This window comes from Narcine bancroftii, chromosome 6, assembly GCF_036971445.1.
Source record: "Narcine bancroftii isolate sNarBan1 chromosome 6, sNarBan1.hap1, whole genome shotgun sequence".
Classification (NCBI taxonomy): domain Eukaryota; kingdom Metazoa; phylum Chordata; class Chondrichthyes; order Torpediniformes; family Narcinidae; genus Narcine; species Narcine bancroftii.
Window position 1 is genome coordinate 6,778,510 of NC_091474.1, and position 18,965 is coordinate 6,797,474.

Here is an 18,965-nt window from a genome sequence, read left to right on the forward strand (position 1 = left end):
TACAAGTAATTGAAACAGAATGACAACAACAATTTACTGAGGCATCTTACCCTATTTATCTTTACAGCTGTGGCAGAAGAATCAGAAGGCAAATTAGACCTTTCGAGATAGAAAGCCCTGCAGAAAGTTCAAAGTCATACAATTCAATTTGATTATGCAAATGAAACATTTCAAAATACCCCCTAGTAATTGTAATATTAACCATATAACCATTTACGGAGCGGAAACAGGCCATGTTGACCTTTCGAGTCCGCACCGGTTCCCTGATTTTGTGCGCCCTCTTCAGGCATTGGTCCCGGTAGATCTTCATTCAATAACGACGGGCGAATTCACTGCAGGTGGAATCAGTCGTAGAAATGTTTGTGAAACGTGCAGTTCAATACTTCTGGGCACATTCAATACAGGGTCAATCTGTTTTGGGAGTAACTGTGGAGTGAGGATGCAGAGGACTCAGAGGGATGTGGAGAGAAGCCCAGTAAATGGACAAAAACATCACAGAAAAATATTAAATTATCTACTTTAAATACTTCCAGACTGAAAAGTATTGGTGCTCAGAGGAACCCGGGTGGCTATCTACAGGAAGCAGTTAGATTTAGCAATGATTAGAGAGGCAAACAGCATGCTGGCCTTGACTTGGTTTTAAATCTAGAACTGGTAGGAACGACATCAACACAATTTTTCTTCAGTCTCTCCAAGGGAATTATCATTCTTTTGAAGATTAAGAATGTCAGTGTTGTTTTCTAAAAGTAAAATTCAATTTTCCACAAGTCAATCCTGGTATACAAAATCAACCATATGTATTCAAATCCTGCTTCACAATATTGGATAGTAAATACATTAATGCTAAAAATTGTGAGGTTGGAATTTAAGGTCAAGCTCACATAGGATGAGAAAATTGGTCTAGTGCACAATAAATAATACTTTGTCATGTACCAATTCCAAGCACTTTGAATCATGTTTGTTTTATTTAATAAGAGAATATTTTGCAACTATTTTAAAGTGCAGTGTAATCTTCCAACATGCAGTCTGAGGAATTTTGATGAATAAAGAACAAATTTTCCAAATGCTAATCAGTTTACAGAAGCCTGTTCACCACATATCTGAATGAGATTTAATCAGAATACATTCACCAGAGTTGATCTTCCAGAAGATAAGAGTCACCAAATTTCCTTCCCCACCCCCCCCCCCCCCCCACCCCTTCCCCGCAAAGATTACTCGGCATGTGATAAGCTTACCTGAGTTTTCGATGATAATATTTAACTTTATCAAGAGATGCTGAATTGATCTGTTGTTGAAATTCTTCTGCTGTCACATTTTCTGGATTACATTGACCCTCAAGAGCTAAAGAACAACAGTAGAAAATGAAATTTACAAATGAAAAGATAAACTTGGCCTATCTTTACTGTGACAGGTTAAAATAATATCACATAAAAGTACGAGGTTGATTTACAGGATGAGAGTCCATGGAATCACAGCAAAGACAGTAGCATCGTGGAAATAAAGGGATCCCATTTTGGTTGCCTACCAGCTACAAGTGTTGTTCCTCAATGGTCGATGTTGGAACCACTTCTCTTTTATCTTGTATGTTAATGATTTGGATTCCAGCATCAACAGCTATGTGGTTAAGTTCGGATATGATACAAAGGTAGGGGGAGGAGCAGATAGTGATGAGGAAACAGGGAGACCAAGGTCGATTAGGAGAAGGGAAAAAGAAGTGACTAATTAAATATAATGTTGAAAGTGTATGGTCATGCCTTTTGGTAAAAGGAATAAAGGGGAAGATTATTATTTGGATGGAGAGAAAAAAAAAATCAAAATTCATAGGGTCAAAGGGGCTTGGGAGACCTTGTGCAGGATACCCTAAAGGTTGAATCAGTGGTGAAGAAGGTGAATGCAGAGTTGGCATTCATATCTAGAGGAACTGGATACAGCGTTGGCATTCATATCTAGAGGAACTGGATACAGCGTTGGCATTCATATCTAGAGGAACTGGATACAGCGTTGGCATTCACGTCTAGAGGAATTGGATACAGTGTTGGCGTTCATATCTAGAGGAATGGGATAGTGTTGCCGTTCATATCTAGAGGAATGGGATACAGTGTTGGCGTTCATATCTAGAGGAATGGGATACAGTGTTGGCGTTCATATCTAGAGGAATTGGATACAGTGTTGGCGTTCATATCTAGAGGAATTGGATACAAGAGAGGGATGTGATGTTGAGACTTCATAAGGTATTGGTGAGGCCTCACTTGGAGTATGAAGTAGAGTTTTGGCTCCTTATTTAAGAAAGGATGCACTTGGATTGGAGAGGGTTGAGATAAGACTCACAAGAATGATTCCTAGAGTTAAGGGATTAACATATGAGAAACATTTGTCATTTCTTGGACTGTATTCCTTGGAGTTCAGAAAAATGAGGGGGGACCTCAGAGAAGCATTTAGAATGTTGAAAGCCCTGGACAGAGTAGATGTGGCAAAGTTGTTTCCCATGGTAGTGGTGTCTAGGACAAGAGGGCACAACTTCAGGATTGAAGAGTGCCCATTTAAAACAGAGGTGTGGAGGAATTTATTTAGCTAGAGAGTGGTGAACCTCTGGAAGTTGCTACCACAGACGGCTATGGAAACCAAGTCATTGGGTGTATTTAAGGCAGAGATCGATAGGTACCTGAAGTCAGGGTATCAAAGGTAATGGAATAAAGGAGGGGATTGGGGCAGAGTGGAAGAAGGGATCAGATCATGATGGAATGGTGGTGCAGTCTCGATGGGTCAAGTGGCCTACCTCTACTCCTATATCTTGTAGTTTATGGACGACTGATTATGTATAACACTTCATTATTTCAGGAATAACAGCAACAAACATTTATTCAGCTCACTAGAAAACCATAGTTGAATCACAATAATGGAGTTTGTCTGATCATATTTTTATCAATTCTAATTTATTAACAAAAACACATTTTAATGCAAAACACAAGATGAGGAATAATCAGGTAACAGGCCAATTACCATCTGTACAAGATTATGTCACAATTTAGAGGAATGGCTTTTAGCAAAGAATGAGCAACAGCTGTAACTTCTTATCCAAGTATTATTCAAAGAAAAACAGCAATAAAAAAATAAAATGATCAAAAACATTGCTACAATTAAGCATTTTGCATTAATTCAGAATTTGTGAGATTGTTTGTCTACTGATGAAAGGAAAATAGTTAACATTAGGAAGTAAATTACAGTACCTTGAGTGAAAAGTACTGGATATAGCTTTAAACTTCCACCATTCTGGAACTTAGAAGGCAACTCTGCATAGTTATGACCATCAAGGTAAAAAATAACTTTCAGGGCCTGCCTGCTTCCATCCACCTGGTAAGTGATAGAGGTGTCTGCAAAAATAAAATCAAAACCATCAATTTGAAAATATTTTAGGGTTACATGCTAAAAGTCTGATTGTAATGTCTTGTCTCTCTCTACTCTGGGGGGTTGGGGGAAGGGATTACATCAAATGATTGAATGTTCAAAAGGAGAATTTACATGAAGAGCAACTTCCCCCTCAAGGGTCTAAATATTCAATGATCACAACTGCTTGGTTATTCTTAAAAATTCCGAAACATTCATCACCTGCTAAAGCTCAGGTAATGGTTCCACAAAATCAAACAGCTGAAGTTGTGAGTGAGAAATTCAAGATAAAGAATCTGCCAGTTCAAACTTAAGATCAAATAAATAGAGATCAGAGATTCAAGAAGCCATTTGGTTCAGTTTGGCCATTTCCTACTTCTTTCAAAGAGCTTTCCAAACAAGTCTCACTCCTGGGTCATCCTGCAATTTTTTTCCCCCACTGTCAAGCATTTGCAAGTTTTCTTGTGAAAAGCTATTGAATCCACCACCTGTTCATGTAATTTATTGCATGTAATAAGAGCTCCCCAATCTCCTGTGGTTCTTCTATTAATCTGCAGACCAAGCAATAACAACTCTTGCAAAAATTTTACACTGAAGCCGATTTCTTACAATCATTATTCTAACATCATAGGATCGCCAAATGCAATGGCTAAGAAGTCAAATGATCCTCTGGGCCAACTTTAACTTGCAATCCTCTGCATTGATAGGAGAACACAGCTGTGTATTGTTGATCCAATCTTGCCTCAGGGTTAAATGTGGCCAAAATGAAGACATGTTTAAAAGAGGACCAGGATTGCCAGCTCAATGTTATGAGGTAACCATAGTTACAGGTGTGGCCAGATCAGTGGGAAAAGAGGTGGGTCCAACATTCATCACAGGAGTCATTTGAAAGGATATTGCTCAAGAACTATCATATCAGGCGATGTGGGTGGAAATCAGGAACTGAAAAAGATAAGTCACTTTGACGGGTCTATATTATAGACCACCATTCTGTCACCAGAAGCTGAAGGATTAAATATGTTGCAAGATTGTCATCTATAAAAATAGCAAGGCTAAATTGTGGATGGTTTCAACTTTTCCTATATTTACTGGAAATGCTTCAGTGCAAGGGGATTCGATGGTGTGAATTTTGTTAGGTGTGTCCAACAAAACTTTTTTCGACCTTGTACTGGGGAATGAAGCCAGTCAAGTAATGAGGGTATTAATAGGGGAACACTTTGGGACCAGTGGCCATAAGAATAGCAAAGTAAAGGAACCCAAGTTAACACGAGATATGGAGGCACAGATCAGAAAGGAAAAGGAGGCACAGATACAGGCAGACAGGCTCAAGGGAATCCCTCAAGGAATATAAGGAATGCAGAAGCAGAAGGAAATAAAGAGGGTGAAAAGATGCTTTGCGATAACTTTGGGAGGCAGGGTAGGGGAGAATCCAAAGGATTTTTATAAACATACTAAGGACAAAAAGTTTACAAGGGGAAAAATAAATACCCTTAAGGATCTGGATGAGTTTCCATGTGCAGATCCAAAGGAGATTTTTTACAAATGACCAGAATGAAGAAGTGGAAGGATAGCTCAGTAAGTTTGCAAATGACACCAAGGTCAGAGGTGCTGTGGATAGTGTAGAAGATTGTCATAGGTTACAACAGGATATGGGGCTGCATGGTTAGAGTAGAGTTTAGCACTCCACTATGAAATGGAAGTGACCCGGATTAGAAGAATTTGGCACTGTCTGTAAAGAGTTTGTACATTCTCCCCATGTCTCCCACTCTTCTAAATATTTAAGGGTTGTGGGTAATTTGGGTGGCACTGTGAAAGAATAAGTTTAATGAATATGCTTAACAAAAGGTTAATGAATAAGGTGAGAAAATACAGTAGCTGCCTTGAAACATGGTGGGAATGTAATTGCCTTCTAACATGACCTTCCCTATGCTGTAGTCAGATAGTAACTAACGCCACAAATAATGTAGTAATGTAAATACACCAAGAGTAAGGACACCCTGACATTTTCCAGCCATCTCCAGACACCACAAGGAAACATGCTGTGGAAAAACAAGTATTGGCAGCTGTGTGAAACTCATGTGAAACTTGCAGGGTCTCACACAGATGTAACAAAGGTGTAGCAAAGTGGGATGAACACTCCACAGGCTTTGAGTTAAGGTTCAGTGTAGAGAATGAATTACTGAACTCTTTCTTTGTACCCCCTACACTAACGTTATCAAGGTTGAATAAAGAAACTGTTGTACGCTTAATTGGTTCTGCTGTTTGTTTTATTACAGCGTGGGCTGACTTTCACAGCACAGGCCCATGGGCCAGAAGAGCCTGTTACCGTACCCAAATTTAAAAGGATAAAGACAGGATGCAGAGAGGTGGCAAATGGAATTCAACCTGATTAAGTGTGAAGTGATGCATTTTGGAAGGTCAAACCTGAAAGTGGAGTACATGATTAATGACAGGATTCTAAACACTGTGGAAGAACAGAGGGATATTGGGGACAAATACATAGATGTCTCAAGGATGCTGCACAGACCGATAGGACAGTTAAGTGGCTTATGGTATGCTGGACTTCACTAGTCAGGTGATTGAGTTTAAGAGCCTTGCAGCTCTATAAAAGTCTGTTTAGACCACACTTGGAATATTATGTTCAGTTCTAGCCACCTCATGACAGGAAGGGTGTGGAAGCTTTAGAGAGGGTACGGAAGAAATTTACCAGGATGTTGCCTGGATTGTGAATGCATCTTAAAGGTTACTAGAGCTGGGGTTTTTCTTTTTGGAGCAATGAAGAATGAGAGCTGACTTAATAGAGGTTGACAAGATTATTAAAGGCATCGATAGGGTGGGCAGCCAGCACCTTTTTCCAAGTGACAGGAGCAAATCCCATAGGACATCTGCAAAAGGTGAGGGAAGGAAAGTTTAATGGACACATCAGGGTCAAGTTTTATTTTGTACACAGAATAGTGAGTGTCTGAAATGCATTGCCAGGTGTGATTGTTGAGACCGGCAAAATAGGGTCATTTAAAAGACTCTTTAACAGGTACATGATGAAAGACAAATAGAGGGTTACAGGTGTGAGGTAGGGAATATTTATATTGTTGAGTAGGTTTATACCGGTCACAGCAACATGATAGGACAAAGGGTCTGACTGTGGTGTAATGTTTTATGTTCCACATTAGATGATGCGAGATGAGGTACTCTCAACTTACAGACGAGTTGGAGCATGGACTACCTTCTCCTGAATTCAGCACTTCTCAATCTCAACTGGGCTAGATTGAACCCATTTTAAGAAGTTTCCTCACTTCTGCCACACACTACATGACTTGATGCTTATGAAAGACAGACGGTTTAATTTGAGAAAATGCTATTGCAACCAAACTTTCTATAACAACACTTCACATTGTGAAGTGTTAAAGTTTCCAGTAACTACTATAAACTTTAGCTCATGTTTTGATGTATGAAATGCTTACTTGCTACTGGGTATTCCTGCTCCAGACATCTAAAATGGAATGTTACATTGTCCAAATCAGACAAAGCAACTTTGGTATCTTCCAACATGATGCGTTCTTCTTTCTGTAAGGAATGGAAATGGTAATCATCTTGTTGCAAAAATACACAAAGAATATCCAGACACTAGAAACGTGTCAAGGGGGAGGGGGGAAATTACTAGGTGGAAAGTTGGTGAAAGAACCGTATGCTCCAGTACTCAATTTTTTCATTCAATCTTGCTTGTCCATCAAACTTTTCAATCAGGCTTTAAAAGAGGTGGTTGCTTATATTTATTAATTGCCCATAAAGCAATTCTTTGAAACTCAAAGAAATCTCACCTAGTCAAGCAAGCCAAGTGCAGTGTTTCAGTGATATTACTTAAATCGTCTATATTTATTTATTTACTTTTAGACAGACAGCATGGCAAAAGGCGATTTTGACCCACAAGTTCAAGCCTCCCAATTTACACCAATTAACCCACCCCCCCCCGGTACATTTCAACCGATGAGAGGAAAATGGAGCCGCTGGGGAAAACCCACGCAGACATGTGAAGAACGTACAAACTCCTGGCAGGCAGCACAGAATTCGAACCCCAGTCACGATCGCTGGTGCTGTAAAGGTATTGCACTAACCGCTACGTCAACCATGTTGCCCAAACCTAGGCACGGTTGGCATAGTAGTTAATGCAGCACCTTTACACCACCAGCGATGAGGACCGGATTCAAATGGCACGATTTATTTTGCCATCCAAAATTTTTTTAAATTGGTGATTGAAAATAAGAACAGGAGATTTCAGCCTTCAGTAATTTTCGTGAAGGTTGGTAGAATGGGAGAAATATTTGTCACTAAAATGAAAAGAAATAAGGAATTTCAGCCCCTAGCGGAACTGAAATTATCTTGAAAATCAGATTTTATTTCAATCACTGGTACCAAAAAAATGCAAGCAACCAAGTTAACGATTCATGATGCTTGTTAATCCCAATATTAAATTATTACAGAGCAGGATCTTCATGTCATACAAACAATGTGAGCAAAATGATGATCTGTCACCAGTTACTTACCACAATGGGGGAAAGCAGAGAAAGAAAGTTGAAAAGGACACCAGTACCAGCTATCTGCTCAAGCCACTTCTTACTGGCCTCTTTACTCTCCTCTTCATATTCTCCATTGTTGTTATATCGGTGATTCAAAGCGGCCAATAGCTGTTCAGTGAAGCTGCAGATAGCTGCTACCAGGCTCTGACAAAAGAGGACATCCCTTCGTAATTGCAACTCCAGGTCTGAAGAGAGAGATAATGGAGTCATAATACCACACCGTGGAGAATGCACACCAATACAAAGGAACCAAAGGAGATTCGGTATGCTGTTAAATACTCTGTCAAACCTCCAGAAATGCATTGTGGAAAGTACACTGATGAGTTGCGTCGCAGCCTGGTTTAGCAATTCAATTATCCTGGAGTGCAGAACGTTGCTAGGTCCATCACAGGCTCTAACCTTTGCACTCCTTCAAGAAGTCAGCCACATCATTAAAGACACCCATCATCATGGTTACAACTTCTCCCTTTGGGCAGAAGGTACAGAAGCCTGAAGACCAGCACCTCTCGGTTCAAGAAGTTTCTTTCCAACAGCCATCAGGGCCTTGAACCTTCCCCTCCGAACTTACTGATCGTGGCTGCATGCCCGATTGCAAAGTTGCTAATTTTTCTTGCACCTAAATGATGGTGAATATTTATTATCTCTCTTTTCTAGTTTTTGCCTCCTTTTGATTTAAATATAGTCGATTTTTTTTAATGAATTACCTATTCTGGTGCAGCAAGCAACAAGTTTGGTGCATATGTACATTTTACAATGTATATTACAATACACTCATTGTTAAATTAACATTCCAGTCTTACAATCATTCATTGAATGCTTCTTTTTCTGGTTAGTTTTGTTGCTTCAAAGAATCTAACACAACTGAACCTGAAATTATACATTAATAGGTTGATGATCAATCTCAAAGGACCATAGGAAGAGGGCAATCTCATAGGACCAAGGGCAGCTGTTTCCAAAGCAAATCAAGCCAATAAAGCTCTACAAATTGCTGGCAGAGTTGTGAATATTTAAGGAAATGCATCAAGCTTGAATCAGCTGCGTGATTGGCTGATTGGGGTAGTTGAGAGAAGATTTACAACAAGGCTCGTAACTTCTGCAAAATGTATTTACAGATTTTGCCAAAAGAATTTGGACATAAGAGTATGCAAATAAAATAGTGAACCACAACTTTACTGAATTACAAAAAGCATATTATTTTCCTGCTGAGAATTCTTCACTTGGAGTACTGAAGAATCATACAACTGCACCATGCCCAAACAAACAAGACTGAAGAGTACTTTAAATAACCTGTTAGGAATTGTGGATGGAAGATTTATACCTGTATATCCTTTCTACTTGTATAAAGCTATACAGCTCGTTTATAAAAAGAACTGGGGCTGCTAAACTTGTACAATGAAAATGATGTATTAAGATTATAGCAGGTTTATTCAGGGAGAAATATCGAATGGCATGTTGCCAAATTTGTGAATGGCATAAAAATCACATCCAATAACATATTATAAAAGAAAGCAAGAAAAGCAATTACTTTAAATATTTTAATCCTGAGTTTGCACACTCAAGGATAAAGGATGTAATTAATATACATGATGCAATACAATTTTGCCAAACAAGCAGAGGAGGAAACTAATTTTGTCACCTCAGAAAAATATAAACATTATTGAAACTAGAGATGTAATGGCAATCACACATCTTTAGAAAGATTGGATTTAATAACTTTGAATATCAACTGGAATAAATTACAATTTACAAATATTGTTCCAATTGGGCAATGTGACATTACCATGAAATGCAATAAATATTTATTAAAGTAATAAATGATTCCTTTCGCTGCACTCCACCACAGGCTAAACGCCACATCAGTTATTTTGTTTCTATGGACAACGAATGATAATCTGAAAATTATGACATAATTAACAACTCATTGGAGATAGAACACCATCAAATACATATTATTACATTAGACTAGTCTTATTCTGACTTTAAAGATCCAGGGTTCTTTTCAAAATAATCTATGTCACAGAAGGGATCCAAGTCATAAAAATGAGTTGCATAATAAAGTAAGCATTTATTTGCTAACATTGGCTCTTCACCCCCACCAATGTCCATTGGCTCTTCACCCCCACCAATGTCCATTGGCTCTTCACCCCCACCAATGTCCATTGGCTCTTCACCCCCACCAATGTCCATTGGCTCTTCACCCCCACCAATGTCCATTGGCTCTTCACCCCCACCAATGTCCATCTACTTTACCACTATCGCTGAGAATAGTTCATCTTACCTGTGCAATGAAGTAGAGCTAAAAGTAATTGATTCTTTCCATCTGTGGAAAGAATTACATAAAGGTTACTGAAATGCCAAGATTTATGCATCTTGAAAGTTAGTCTTCAATGTAAAATTTACTCAAACAATATTAGATGAGTCATTTTTAATGGTGTCTTTCACTATTCTGAAAGGTTAAGTATGATTAAGTCAAAGCACAAAATGCCAGAAAAACAACTGGAGGAGTGGAAGCATCACACGAGAAAAAACAGTGCAGGTGCAAGTGTGACTGTCAACAAGAGAAAAAGGAAAAGAATGCTGACGGGAGAAAGGGTGAAAGCAGGAGGGATTAACAGGGCAGCAAGAGGAGATAATGAGTGATTGGAGCAATTAAAGTTTGCTGTACTTCAAAGCGGCAGGTAAAACTGTTGATTTAACAGGGTGAATTTTAAAAAAAAAGGAAAATGTGCTTTGCCGGTCTTGAAGGATATGTGCAGTATAAATTTGAAATGAAATTCTATATTCCAAAGATGTTTGCCAAAAATCTGTGAATTGGAGAGTGGTGATCCCAATTCTTGATTACATCCGTGTCCATGGCAACTCACTGGACTGCTCAGTGTTAATTTCCTTAGCTGTATTTTAGAATAGTTACAAGAAAACAAACTCAAGATTAAAAAAATATGTAGTTATACTGTTAAAGGAAAAAAAAAATGAATGGATCATCCCATGCAATATGTGAGTGTAGAAATACATTTAAAAACTTCCAAAAAAAAGTATCCCGTCAACTACACTAATCCGTTGACAAACTTCCATCAGTCGTCTTTGTCCCTGTGATAAATCCAAGTACATGCTCGGTATGAAAAAAAAGTAATAAGTTCATCAAAATTTGAGTAATTTTAGGCAGACCGACCCCAAAGGGCAGGAATATCATGTCCAAGGTAGCAAATTTATAAATTTAATGAGAAGCTGCAATCAACAAAATGCAGCACCAGTAATTATATCGAACGTTGAGAAATGATATCCTTAATCACAGTGACAGACATGTGTTTTGGGGGGGGAAAAATGCACAAATATTAAAGCACTGACATGTGATTTGCAACAAATTGCTGAATTGCAGCTTTTTGACACCTCAAGAGAACAAAGTCTTAATACCTTCAGGAAAAAGAGCAGCTTTGTTTGCTGCTGAAGTGTTCGGAAGTCTCAAGATAGGCGATCATTCCATTGAGACAGCAAGGTAATTTTAATAAAAACGTTTGGAGCACTTTGAAATTCTCCACCTGAGAATTATATATACTCACTCCAGTGCATTTAAAACAGAGCAGAATAGGCCTTTCAACATACTGGGGAATGAATTTGATGTAATATGGAAATACAGGATCAATGACCGTCATGATGAATTACACAAGTGGCGTTGGCTTTTACTGTTATTTCAGTGACATTAGCTGCAAGTATCATAACATGGAAATGGACATTCATGCACCCATCAGTTGTCACAGTTGCTCTGACAAAGATTTTTAAATGCTAAATGAGATTATAGTAGAACTGAGTAACTGTGCAGAAAATGTGTACAATACTTTGTGCCTCAACTTCTATTCACTGGCTCATAAAGAATGCATGAAACCATAAAACACGGAATGAAAGAGCAATCATTATTTTAAAGTGGAAAGAGGCTGAAAGATATTGATGTCCACATGGCTCTGGGTGACCTAGTACAAAAAAAAAATCACTGAAAGTTAACAGCAAGTAATTTGGAAGACAAATGGAGTGTTGACCATTGTTCTGAGAGGGTTTGCATCCAATAGTAGAGATAGCTGGATCCATTTATATCAGGGCTTGGTGAGACTGCATCCAGAAGAGTGCACATAGATCTGGTCTTCCAATCAAGGCACTGACAGACTTGCAGTGAACCTTCACCTGGCAGACATCTGGGAAAACAAGTTGGTCATTGGGGAAGAGATGGATCCACTCTCTTTTGAGTTGAGGAAAATGAGTGCTCATCACAATGCAAATTGACAGGGGAGATGGATGAATGATATCACCTCTGCAGTGGGGAGGGAGATGGTCTCAAAATGAGGGATCAAAAATTCAGAACAAGTGACCAGTGAATTAATCTGGAATTTACAATGCAAGATGGTTGTGGAGGCTGACTCACTAAGGATACTAAAAACAGAAAAATAGACTTTTAGATGTTAAGAGAACAATAGGTAATGTGGTATAATCTTAGTGAAGGATAGATCCAGCAAGAGGGGCCAATGGAGTCCTCCTCCCTCCAATTTCAGTGGTCCTACAAAGACTGCTAATTAGTGGCAATAATTTCAATTTAACAGTATTGTCTGTAAATCCAACTACATCATGCAAATTTGATTCAAGGAAATACATTATTTAAAACACAAAACATGCAAGATAATAATGAAAATTGAGAATGCATGCTTTTCTACCAGGGTTTATTTCAATTCAGTTTTGACTCATGTCAAAAAGATCCTTGGTCAAGAGAGCCCAACATGAATGCTCAGTCTTGTACTTTAGCCTAGTTATAACAAAAAAATGAAGGTATGTAAAAACAATTTGAATTAGTTTGCAGTATCCACTGTTCATTTAAACTCTTATCAACAGATGATGGCTGGAACAACTGGTCTTGTAATTCATAGCAAATGCATCACTGACCTTCCACATACTCCTGCACATTGTCAACCAAGGCACTGATTGAAGAGGGCAAGTTCCAAGGGTCTTCTTGCACACTGGTTTGGATTATACTTCGACATTTTAAATTCCGATCGACTTTGTGCTGAAATTCTAAAGAGATTCAGGAAGTTAATGACCTAAATGACCTTAATAACTTACAAAACCTTTTCTGATATAGAACAATATTGCTTTGTAAGCCACATGATGGACTGGTGAATGAATGGTACGCACGATGGGAATTCAGATTTGTTGCCCTTTTGCTTGTCCACAAGGTGGATGGCTATTTAAAAAGCAGTTACGTAATAACAGATTAGAATTAACAATAGAATTCTAATCAAGAATGGTAGCAATAGGATTAAAACTTTAATCAGTAATCTGGAAATCTGAACCAACCAAGAGACACTTAAAATCTAAAATAGAAAGCTAGCCTTCATGATGCTGATATTGAAAGAGAAAATGGATTGCTGTAAAAAATAATAGGCAATAAAATATGCCACCCTTGCCCTGCCTCACGTTTCAGATTGATCTTCCGTCAGGTTGCACTTTTTCCCAAACTAGTCATTGTCAAAGCTTAGATTGAAACTTTAATCAATGCAAAATCAATCAGTAGATAAACACAAAAAGCTGCAGACGCTGGAATCTTGAACAAAAAATTGTTCGAGGCACCCAACAGATCAGACAGCGTTCATGGATAGAAATGGTCAGTCACCACTTTGAGTCAAAATCCTTCATCAAGACTAAGGCAAAATTACATATCGTATATATTTGTGCCATGGTCAAACTTTATGGACCAATTTTTAGGAGGTTGACTTTTTACACAGATCAAACTTTACTCAAGGCACTGGGAGCTCACTGGGTGATGAGTTCGCATCTGGTGAGTCAGGAGCTCACATGGGTGGATAGAAGGGATAGGCAGGTGACCAGGTCATCGGGAGCTCGGATGGGCATGTTGTCATGCCCTTGGGAGCTCTGGTAGGTGCACAGCTGAGGTGAGGACCCGTGGTTGGGGTTTCGTGAGCTCAGGTGGGTGGGAATTCGAGTTCCCGGGAGCTCCGGGAGGCAGGGCAAGGAGCCGTGGTTGGGGCATCGGGAGCTTGAATGGGCAGGCAGTTGAGGCCAAAAATAGGAGGGTCAACTTTTACATAGGTCAAAAAAAAAACAGTAGTGGTTACCCAAAATTAGCACAAAAATAAAATAATTGTTCATGTTGTTAAATTTAAAGCTGTCCAGGAGGAATATGTTGTTCCTCAAGTTTATTACATTTAGCCTTGTCCCGGCAATGGTTGAGGCCAAGGACAGACACACCTCTGTAGCAATGCTAGATGGAATGCTAGTGGTTGGGTACAGGAAGCTCAAGTTTAGACCCAAAAACAGATCGCAGGTTTTGGCCAAAGCAGTCATCCAATCTGTGTGTGGTCTCATCAATGTAGAAGATGCCATATCAGGTGCTCTGAATGCAGCAGATTAGATTGGAGAATGTGCGTGTGAAGCTCTGCCTCACCTGCAAAGTCTGTTTATGGACCTGGATGGAGGTGAGGGAGATGTTCATATCAGCGACCACCTATCAACAAAAGTAATAAACAATGCCTCAAGGGATCAGCCCTAATGATCTTATTTTGCACAATCCAAGTTAAGAAATAACTGATCACCAATTTGCAATGGCAGATGCAAATAAAGGTTCAAGAGTCTTTAATTTACCTAATATTTCAAACTAGAATTTAGAGTTGATAATTAAAATTTGTTACCATAAATGTTTGTGTTACCTTGTACAGTGTATTCTGTATTGATGCCATTTGTCTCTTCAAAAGCCTTGACCATAACTGACCCCTTGAGGAGTGCATCAATGGAATCCACCTGGAAGAATTCAAATATCAATTTGCTTACATATTTTTTAAATTTTGTCAGCTTGATTTCATAATGTGTGAGAATCGTAATAAAAGACCATAATGAGCAGATTCATAAAAAGGCACAAAGATGCTGAAATGGCAAAGATTTAAGGATTTAACCAAAAGGTTGAAAAGATTGCATTTTCTCGTAAATTATTCTCTGTTCAGTAAGCCCTCAAAAATAAACATCTCCAATTGTAATATTATTATTAAGCAGATTTTTCTTCTCAATTTATGTGCTGCTTTAAAAAGCAAAAAATATTTAACAATTTGCATCTTGCTTTTCTCACCATAGATGACAAACAATTCAGTATCAGCAATTATTTAAAATTTATGAATTCTGTCGACATATGAGGTATGGGAACCAGTCTTTATGAAAATGTTCTAATGCATAGCACAAACAACAATCAATGTTTCAATTAAAAGGGCAGATTTACACAAAAAAATACTGCTGAATGGGCAGAGAAAGGTTCGCCCCACAGTAGGGATGGGGTTCTGAATGTTAGACAATTGGACAACATCAAACTAGGCTGCAGACATCTTTGTTATTTTAAACGAGATCAGGAAGATTCCAAATTTAATCTGTTTGTCAATAGTTGGGATGTTTGTGTATGCAGCCATCAACACGGTCTTTAGAAATAGTTATGCGACTTGCTTTCCCTCGGCAAAGGATTTTGCAAATTCAGAACGGTTTTGTTCATTACAGTGATTTAATTGTGTACAGGTAGACCCTGCTTTACAAATACTCACTTTACGCAAATTTGCTTTTACAAAGAAGCCTGCGTTGACTTTCATTGAAAGCAGGTAGACCCTGCTTTACAAATACTCACTTTACGCAAAGGATTTTGCAAATTCAGAACGGTTTTGTTCATTACAGTGATTTAATTGTGTACAGGTAGACCCTGCTTTACAAATACTCACTTTACGCAAATTTGCTTTTACAAAGAAGCCTGCGTTGACTTTCATTGAAAGCAGGTAGACCCTGCTTTACAAATACTCACTTTACGCAAATTTGCTTTTACAAAGAAGCCTGCGTTGACTTTCATTGAAAGGCGGGGTGGGGGGGGCACGGCCACGGGGCGCTGTCTTCCCCATTCTGGTAACTGTACTGTGCATGTATTATTTTACTTTATATAGGCTGTATTTATATCATTCCTGCCTTTATTATTATTGTTATTTTAAGCTTTATGTGTTATTTGGTATGATTTGATGGATTATTTTTTGAAACACTCAAAAAAAAATTCCTATTGAAACGAATGATAATCATTTCTTTGCTTTACCCCATTTTGGCTTACGAAAAGCTCTAGTTTCATAAAGCGGGTATACCGCCTGTAAATGGAATTCAAAGAAACTATTTGTCAGTCTAAAAAATTGAAGTAAATGCTATTATTATAGGTCTTGAAATATTGAAATTGCATTAAGTCTCCCATTATCTTTATTCTAAAAAGTCGAAAAATGGTTCATGTTGAGCTTGGCTGGTGGGAGGGGTGCAGTGGGGAGAAACGCTCTCCAGGCCGAACGCCTGCTTGCCGAGTACAATGAAAACCTTTGCATCAGCATCCGCAATAGCCTGAATATAAGAGTTTTGGAAACAGTTTAAGCAGGCCTCACTTAAGTGATGCTCTCCAGTGCTTCACAGCTCATTAGATACATTATTTATCAAAGAGAAAACACATCATTCCTTGCTTTTTTCTCGACTGAATTATTATTACTTCCCGCATGAATATTTAGCTTATTTAAAATTTAAACTGGAACAACAAAATATCTACTGTATTTTTTTTAAAATCTCACTTAATTTGAAATTTTGAGCTCATTGATTGTAGAAAAAAAAGCATCTTACATAACATCCCCATACCCTCATCTACGGTAAAACAAGCTAGATAGGAATTAATTAAAACATGTACCTTTATTGGAAGTTTCAAATATTACTCAAGAGAAAAAGGATTTCTGAATGTTTGAATGATAAAGCCTGTAATAATTATTGTAAACAAAGGATGAACAGAACCTTTTTTGTCATTCCACAAGAGTGGAAGTTTTTGATTTCAAACTAGTACAAGGGGAATCCGATAATATTTCAGGACATATTTTGAATGAAGGCGAATGCTGGCGTCCACTTCAAGACGAAAAGTAGACAACAGCCGAGATGTGACGTTGAGGCCTTATAAAGACACTGTTTTGACCTCACGTGGAGAATAGTGAGCAATTTTGGGCTCCTCATTTACGAAAAGATGTGCTGATGTTGGAGAGGATTCAGAGAAGGTTCACAAGGATGATTTTGGTCACAAAAGGAGTTTTTGACACTGTACTCATTGGAATTTAGGGGAAGGGGGGAATCTCTGAAATATTTCAAATGTTGAAAGGTGTGGACAGAGTCTAGAGCAAGAGGGCACAACTTCAGGATTCCTCGTCCTCACCCATCACCCCACCAGCCTCCGCATCCAACACATCCTCCTCCGCCATTTTTTACCACCCCACCACCTTCCGCAGGGACCACTCCCTCTGTGACTCCCTTGTCCATTCCTCCCTTCCCACCAATCGTCCCCTTGGGACCTACCCCTGTGACCGCAGGAGATGCTCCACTTGCACCCACGCCTCCTCCCTCACCACCATTCGGGGCCCCAAACAGTCCTTGCAAGTGAAGCAACATTTCACTCATGAATCTGCAGGAGTCATCTCCTGCATCCAGTGCTCCTGCTGTGGCCTCCTCACATCAGAGAGACTGGACGCAAACTGCGAGATCACTTTATTGACCACTTTGCCTCTGTCCGTTGCAATAGAGGGGATCTCCCAGTGCCCACGCATTTCAATTCTCCATCCCATTCCCTTGCCGACATGTCTGTCCATGGTCTCATGCACTGCCAGACTGAGACCAACTGTAAATTGGAGGAACAACACCTCATCTTCCGCCTGGGCATCCTCCAACCAGATGGCATTAATATCAACTTCACTGGCTTTTTTTTCACACCCCCTTCTCTTCCACCCCCCTCCCCAACCCCATCGTCTCTCCATTCCCTGTCTCCTTTCGCACAGATATGATAAATTCTACCTAGTCCCTTATCATATCCAATAAACACCTTTTGTTGGTCTGGATTCCTCCCCCATTGTTCGAATTCTGAGACCTTCTCATATATCCTGCTTCTGCATTTTCTGATTTTTCCTTGAAGGGCTCAGGCCTGAAATGTGGGTGATATATCTTCAACTCCAATAGAAACTGAAAAGACCATTGTCACCAGGATTTCGGTGTATTTTCAACTTCAGGATTGAAGGGCATCTGCTTAGAACAGATGCAATAGGTATTTCTTCAGCCATAGGATGGTGAATCAGTGGAATTTGTTGCTACAGGCAGTTGTGGAGGCCAAGCCATTGGGTGTATTTAAGGCAGAGATTGATAGATTTTTGATTAGCCAGGGCATCAAAGGCTATGGGGAGAAGTCCAGGCAACGGAGCAGAGTGGGGAAAATGGATCAGCTCAGGATTAAATGGCGGAACAGACTCGATGACCTGAAAAGCCTATTTCTGCTCCCATATCTTGTGATATGCAAAACTGGAAATTTTTTGGCAACAAACATCTGATTTAGCTGATTCTGAAATCCACACTAGATTATTTGATTGTCAATTTTTTTTACTTCTGGTGGTAATATTCTTAATTACTCAATTGCTGCTTCAACTTTTTTTTAAAAATTAAATTTGGGCAAACGGCTCAGTAACAGGCCCTTCTGGCTCATGAACTCTGTGCTGCCCAATTAACCTACAACCCCCATAGATTTTGAAAGGTGGGAGGAAAGCAGAGCACCCAGAGGAAACCCACCCAGGCATGGCGAGAACACAAAAACTCCTTGCATACAGCAAGGGATTCGAACCCTGATCCAACGGCTGGCGCTGTAACACTAAGCACACCATTAGCTTTCAAATGCAATTTTGAATTTGACAGAAAAAATGGAAACAAGTAGAAACTCAAGGGTGAAAACTTAGAGGCATTATTAGATACAGTTTCCACATGAATGCTCAACCAATGTGTACCTGATTGAAGAGGTGCTCAAGACAGCCGTGTAATTTATCCTGCTTATCGAGAGGAATTCTCATATCACAAGGTAGTTCATCCCCTTTTTCAAATGAGAGACAAAAAAAATATCAGTGAAGACCCAACATTTTTTCATCTGATCAAATTACATACTGAAAG

General features: G+C 39.1%; 1 protein-coding gene across 11 annotated transcripts in view; it reads right to left on the reverse strand.

Annotated features, from left to right (window-relative positions):
* The window catches only part of prex1 (phosphatidylinositol-3,4,5-trisphosphate-dependent Rac exchange factor 1), a 240,372-nt gene that overhangs the window by 12,637 nt on the left and 208,770 nt on the right, over positions 1-18,965 (reverse strand). For all 11 annotated transcript variants that reach the window (XM_069883777.1, XM_069883774.1, XM_069883780.1 and 8 more), the window contains 9 exons: positions 18,806-18,888; positions 14,663-14,753; positions 12,882-13,010; positions 10,237-10,278; positions 7,926-8,143; positions 6,846-6,948; positions 3,228-3,371; positions 1,236-1,341; positions 51-117 (listed from right to left, as the gene is read on the reverse strand). In XM_069883777.1, coding sequence (XP_069739878.1) covers positions 51-117; positions 1,236-1,341; positions 3,228-3,371; positions 6,846-6,948; positions 7,926-8,143; positions 10,237-10,278; positions 12,882-13,010; positions 14,663-14,753; positions 18,806-18,888 — 983 coding nt within the window. The remainder of the gene's footprint in view (positions 1-50; positions 118-1,235; positions 1,342-3,227; positions 3,372-6,845; positions 6,949-7,925; positions 8,144-10,236; positions 10,279-12,881; positions 13,011-14,662; positions 14,754-18,805; positions 18,889-18,965) is intronic.